Below are 6,940 nucleotides of genomic sequence, written 5' to 3' on the forward strand. Positions count from 1 at the left end.
GTAAAAAGTATAAAAACAAGTTGATTTGGATTTTAAGAAAACAAGAAGGAATATTACAATGATTTATTAGACAAAAGTGTAAGTGCCCATGACAACTAAGCGACATGACAACTAATGAACAGTGTCTTAAAGAGCCACAAAATCAGACATTTCACAACATTTTGTAAAGGATGGAAAGGGCATCATAATCAAAATGAAATAGTAAATGGATTTAATAATTATTTTGTGAATGTTGGTCAAAGTCTTACAGCTAAAATACCAAAAGTAGATAGAAATGTGAGTCATACAGTCATGGGTTGTACCAACGTTATTTTTCGTGATGGAACTGACAAAGAAGAAATCATGAATATTGTAAAAAATCTTGCAGACAAAAGATCAAAAGACTGGGTGGACATGGATATGATGTTTGTAAAAGAAACTAGACAAATTGTATTTCCTGCAAAAATGCTACTGTGAACTCCTGTTGCTGAAAACTTTAGCTGAAAGCTGCTGAAAACGAACTGAAAATGTTTAATAGCAAAAGTATTATTGTAAGTTAAACTTGATAAGCTGAAAAAAAATGCAGAAAAACAGTAAAAAGGAACAAAAATACAGCTGAAATAGCATAAAGAAGCTAAAATAGCTGAACATAGCAGAAAGCAACTGTAAGAAGCATAAATAACTTAAATTAGCAGAAAGAAGCACAAAAAAGTAAAAATTWGCATAAGAATAACAGAAAAGGGCAGACATATAGCTAAAATACTAGAAAATAATTGAATTTGCAAAAAGGTAGCTAAAATTGTCACAAGGAATTTAATAAGAGCATAACCAGAACATAATGTCTAAGCTTTGGCTCCAATTGTGGAATTTTTTGAGGCTTCAATTTGTGATAGAGCTTGCTCTCAGCTACCAGTAGCTTGCTCTCAGCTACCAGTACATCAGTTTTCATGTCAATATCTCAAACAATGGCTGAGGAAAAGGTCTTTAAAACTAGCTTTGACTGCCATCTTGGATTTTTATATATTTTTTGGCTGATATTTGTTTTGCTTAGCTGAGCTAAGTCTCAGCCACCAATATATTAATTTTTAGTTCATATCAAAAATTGGCCAAATTCAAGTAATTTGAACTAACTTTAGCTAATAACAGCTGAACATTAGCTGAAATTGCAGCAAATAGCTGAATGATGCAGAAAGCAAATGTAGGAAGCATATGTGGCACAAAGTAGAAAAAATAATTACAACAAAATAGTAAATAGCAGAGAAAAAGCAGAACGAAGCTTAATTTTAGCAAATATGGCAGCTAAAAGCTAAAATTAGCATAGAAAGGTAGCAGACTCAAGTTGAAAGGAGCACCCAGATGGTGAAATAGATGTAAAAAATTCTGAATTAGCAGAAAAAAAACAAAACTACTACAAACATGTCAACCTCTTTGGATGTTTACCTGTATAAAGAGCCTCAGAAATCCAAAAATTTTGCAAAAAATTCCGTACAACTCGCACCCGCAAGGGGTGGGGCTCTGTCGGCTGCGGACATGAAAGCGCCCGCTGTGAAGCAGGAGGAAAGGAGAGCGGAAAAAGTTCAAAACTTATTTCTACCAGCAGAACAGGTTGGAAGATGGCTGTTTGATGTTATTTATTGATTTTTAAATCATCCTACAGGCTCTGACATGTTAGATAAATTTGAAAATGAGGTTTTGAAAAAATCCGTAAGACTTGAAAAAATCAGTGAGATTGCTCTATACGTCTGTATAACTGCAAAATGACGTAAAATCCTTATAACTTACGGACAATCCGTACAAGTTGACATGTATGCTACTAAAAAGTGATCATTTGTGGTAAAATAACTAAAACAGACAATTTTTTTTAGTAAAACAGCCAAAAAGTAGCTGTAAACATTTTAATTAGCATAAGGATGCATAAGGACCACAAGTTTGCTGAACTTACCAGAATGAAKTTGTAATAGCTAAAAAAAGTAATGTATTTACCTGTACCTCGCACTGTGACTGCTGGATGTGGGCACCAGTGACCCACGTGACCCTGAAAGGAAGAGGCGTGTACAGAAAATGTATGGATGGAAAATGTATTTAGTTTAAAAAAGCTAACTTTAGCTAATACCAGCTAAACATTAGCTAAAAGTGAAGCAAAAGGCTGAATATAGCAGAAAGAATCTGTATGATGCATAAATAGCACAAAGTAAAGAAGAATTACAAAAACAAGTAATTAGCAGCGATAAAGCAGAAAGAAGCAGAATTTAGCTAATATAATAGCAAAACAGCTAAAATTAGCCTAAAAATAAGCTAAGGCTAGCAGACTCAAATTGAAAGTAGCATCCAGATGGTGAAATGGTTGTAAAAAATTCTAAATTAGCAGAAAAAACCCCCATAAAACTACTGAAAAGTGATCATTTGTGGTAAAATATCTAAAAAAGCCGAAGTTTTTAGTAAAACAGCTAAAACGTAGCTGTAAACATTAATTAGCATAAGGAGCACAAGTTTGCTGAATTTAGCAGAAATAATAGTAATTGTAATAGCAACAAAAAATATGTATTTAGCTTAAAAAAGCCAACTTTAGCTAACACCAGCTGAACATTAGCTAAAGGTGCAGCAATTAGCTGAATATAGCAGAAACCATCTGTAAGAAGCTCAAATAGTCCAAACTAGCACAAAAAAGTAGAAAAAAGCAGAAGAATAGCAGAAAGAAGAATTGTAGCTGAAATAGCAAAAAAAAAAAAAGAGATAAAATTTGCAAAAAAATATCAAATTTGCAGAAGGGATTAAAAAAGAGCATAAGCAGAACAAAATGTGTAAGGTGCTGTAAAGATTTAGAAACATTTTAAAGGAGTTTAAGGATATTGAAAACAGCTCTTTACAATGGCAAAAAAGTGGCTAAAAAAGTGAAATAGCTAAAAAAGTATAAATAGCAGAAATACCTAAACTCATAGCTGGAATGTCCTGAATGAGGGGAACGTTTTGAYATGAGTTGTTGAAATAGCATAAAAATTGTGGAACGAGAAAGGGGCCAAAAAACGTACAGAAGAAAAAATGATCTGAGTGGTGTGAAGGCATTCACACTAATAATGAGTTTTATGTYATGGCCCGGCTCTTCAAAACCACAWCACAAGTGGAATCACGACACAGGATGCCAGTTTAAAACCTTAAAAGGCATTTTATTTAATTGTCTAGGAGTAAATGTGAGAATGTTTTGTCCCCACCAGTGCTCCGTATTTCACAGAAGCACTGGGGTTTGTTTGTATCTCACCATCTGGACCAGCACCAGATCCGATTTTGCCTCRAACAGGTTTGTTGTCTGGACGTCGCCCCGACAACCGTCGTGCTCCCGATGAACTTYCGTGTCCACAGTTTAAGGATTAGGATTAAAGCATGTTCACGGTTTGCTTACTAGACCCACTGRGTGGATCAAAGATTTCCTGACCAGGCATGCACAGTCGGACGTGAGTCTCACTACTTCCCRTTAATTATGTACAGGGTGTCCATGGGTCCTTAAAAAGTCTTAAATTCACATATCTAAAATTAAGGCCTTAAGACCAAAAATATAAGTGATGTGTCGCTCAATAAAACATGTTTAATATAAAGATATTCAGCTCTCTGGTTAARTTAGYYGTATTTTACAAGTGCAGAATTTGTTTGGAAACAACCAACATAAAATACATCTACTAAATGCATTCATGGCATGAAACTTGTGTTTTAACCTCCAGTTTTGTCTTTATACAAAAATAAATCATCCAGCCATCTGTCAATAAACAACAAGCACTTTAACCTGCAGCATCGCTATCCAACAAATGTCTGGAGAGAGGTTTTAACAACTTTCCTGTAGTTTATTTTTATGTAATATCAGTGTTTTGAATTGAGGGACTCTGATATATTTGAAAAATTAAAGCACATTAAGTCCTCTATAAAGAATATATTACTTGTAAGTTCATTTTAAATTTGTTTTTTTGTGTTTGACAGATTTCTCCCCTAAAAATCAACATTTCATTCAAAGGGAATATTTGTAATCACACTGATTGATGATTTGGGATCCTTCTAGGTGACCTGTGACCTGTTATGGTCAAAGGTTTTCCGTTACTAGTGACCAATGTGTGTGCAACTCCTACATTGGTAGGAGTTGGATACATTGGATAGTCATACTATTTATTTTTCATATTTGATCATTTATGAATTATATTTATCCTAGTTCAGTTATTAGTATAGTTCTAAAGATAATAAAAGTTTAGCGCATCCAGACAAAACACCTCATTATTATTAAAACATTTTGTAGAATTAAGTTGTTCTTCACAAGTTTGACAGAAAATTAAATTTAAACTGAGACAACCATCTTTGCTGTGATCTAGAGCAGTCGTTCCCAAAGTTGGGGTCGGGACCCAAAGTGGGGTCCTGAAACATCAAGGTGGGGTCCTGAAAAGATTTTCTGAATTAATTACATTTTTGCCTTAGTTGTTACAAAGGAGTGAGGTTAGTGTATTTAAAATGGATAAATGTAGTATAAAAATATTGTTACTATGCCCATGTTTAGTTGACCTGATACAAATGTTTATCATCCAAAAATGGTGGCACAAGTTTCTGCTACTGTTATTTTGTGGGTCAAAAGCTGAAAGGTTTGGGAACCACTGCACTTTGGTTCCCAAAGTTGGGCTTGGGACCCAATTATGGGTCATGAAGCACCTTGGATAATCTCCAGAAATCAATTTAAAGGGTAATAAAATAGATGCTGATGTAATATTTTCCCTATAATTATGACAAAAACACAAAATAACTATAAATAAGTATTTATATTTATGTACAAGCTGTTTAGATTGTCAAAAAGCCTGTGTTTTTAGGGTTATTAATGAAGTTCGTGCACTCAGACCAGTAATATTTGGGGTCAAGTTTTTGCCGTGGATATGTTAGTTTGGGAACCACTGATCTAGAGTCTACAAATATTCATCTTTTAGTGTTAATAAATGTTTAATAACTGAAGCAGCAGCTACAACTTCTCTCTCTCCATGAGAAAAAGGATGAGCTCCAGCTGTGTCGTGCTCTCTTTGTCAGGCCTGGAGTTGAACTAATCTGTAGCTGAAGGCTTTTCTTCTCTCATCCGTGGAGTTCTGAATTTTTAAATCACACGTGACACTTCATTTATCCAGCCCAGTTCACAGGCCAAATAACCTCACTTCCCTTTACCTTTTGTCTGTCTCACAGCGAGATGATGTTTACAAGCATGAAGGTGTGAATTAGAGTGGAAATGACTGTGTATCAGGGTTAATGCTGGATTGAAAGCGTTGTTGGAATCGATGTAAAATTATTTAAACTAATAAATCCTACCATTTTTTAGAATAAAATGTAATTTTTAATATGATGGCAGCAATACATCCTAAAAGTTGTTCCATATTTACCAAATGTCACCAAGCAATTTGTGATGGTGTTTAGGCAGCAGTAGTGATATTTGTATGTTGTTTTTTTTTTTTTACTGCAAGACTGAAGTTGTGGTATATTTGTTCAAGGTTACTATCCTACCAGCTCTGATGGCTTCTTCTGTCTCTGCAGGGTTCTGACGTTGATGGAGACATGAAGGAGCTTTTAGACGACACTCGCCTCCTCAAGAAACTAAAGAAAGGCAAGATCAGTGAAGAAGACTTTGAGCAACAGCTAACAAGTCTCCCAAAGTTAACACACAAACCAGAAGGACCATAAGAGAAACACTTGGGTTTTTGCTGGAGAGTTTTTATTGCAGAAAGGCACTGTTATAAATAAAGCTTGATGAGTTCATCACTGACAGCTGATGGGGTGAGGACTCCCAGGTCTGTGAAGAGGAGGGTGATGAGAGAAGGTGGGGTGTAATCAATGATGGGATGTTCATCTGACAGGTTCTGCACAGTCTTCAGAGTGTCKGCTTTATACTGTCAGGACGAGGAGGAAACAAAAATAATCAGAACAGAAAGAGTAACAAACCACAACAAAAATAAGTATGAAGTTTAACCTTAAATTTATCTGGTACATCTTGTTGATTCAGAGGATATAGGCGCACAAACTTGAAACTTTCTGCAACAACATAGAAGGGCTTGTTGTGAGCTTTGGAGCTCAGGGCCATCTGATAAGTGCCGATCTGAAATTGATAATGAAAAGCAATATTTGTTTTATTATACTTGTTTAATACATGTTTTGAGAGAGTTTGTTTTCCTCAAAGCGTGAATGTTTGTACTTAACCTCTCACAAAAAATTCAAACAAAAGCCTGAAAAATAAAAATGTATAAAAAAGGTCCATTCTTTTTTTGTAATGCACTTTGATGCCAAACCTCAAAGTGCTATAGGGGCAAATGGATAAAAACAGCAAACATAAAAAGAACAAACAAATATACATAAATAAAATAAGCTTTTATCAATATAAGATTTCCTAATAAGGAAAGTTTTCAGTTTTTTCTTGAAAGCATCAACTGTGTAGAGATCTAAGATGATTCAGAAATCACTGTTCATCACTTGCAACTATTAAGCTGTGCTGCCTCATTTTGAAAATCACATCCTATTTCCATGTGCACAGCTTGGAAAACTATATACCAGGCATTGCACATTGTTTGTCCACTTTGTACCCACCTTGGCAGCCACTCATTCATTTAGAAATTTATCAACTAGAGTACATGAAGACAGATTTGTAAAAGTTAATTTTAAACTTTATTTTTAATTGCAACAACAGGGCTCAAAAGCCTCTGACTCAAGAGGTGAGAATGAGACATTGGAGAGTACCTGTGAGTGCTCTTCATCAACTAGTCTCTACTCAGTGAGATATATTTAAACAAACAAACAAACAAAAAGATRATGGCAACATGAGAATGATGTGGCGGCAGCACTTAAACCAGTTTATATTTTTTTGTGTATCAAGTAGGCTTGGGTGGTGGGGAGAACAAGTATTTGATACACTGTTGATTTTTCAGGTTTTCCCACAAGCAAAGCTTGTAGATGACTGTAATTT

The 6,940-nt window shown here is 34.9% G+C and overlaps 2 protein-coding genes across 2 annotated transcripts in view; one reads left to right on the forward strand and one right to left on the reverse strand.

The window, feature by feature from the left end:
• ddx55 (DEAD (Asp-Glu-Ala-Asp) box polypeptide 55) overlaps positions 1–5,751 on the forward strand; it is a gene marked incomplete at its 5' end in the record, with an annotated part of 22,428 nt that extends 16,677 nt beyond the window's left edge. Inside the window, 1 exon segment of the mRNA XM_014034393.1 lies at positions 5,521–5,751. Coding sequence (XP_013889847.1) covers positions 5,521–5,667 — 147 coding nt within the window.
• Positions 5,682–6,940, reverse strand: part of eif2b1 (eukaryotic translation initiation factor 2B, subunit 1 alpha) — a gene marked incomplete at its 5' end in the record, with an annotated part of 2,618 nt that continues 1,359 nt past the window's right edge. The window contains 2 exon segments of the mRNA XM_014034394.1: positions 5,682–5,873; positions 5,954–6,079. Coding sequence (XP_013889848.1) covers positions 5,718–5,873; positions 5,954–6,079 — 282 coding nt within the window.

Source organism: Austrofundulus limnaeus, unplaced genomic scaffold (assembly GCF_001266775.1).
Source record: "Austrofundulus limnaeus strain Quisiro unplaced genomic scaffold, Austrofundulus_limnaeus-1.0 Scaffold2094, whole genome shotgun sequence".
In the NCBI taxonomy this organism is placed as follows: domain Eukaryota; kingdom Metazoa; phylum Chordata; class Actinopteri; order Cyprinodontiformes; family Rivulidae; genus Austrofundulus; species Austrofundulus limnaeus.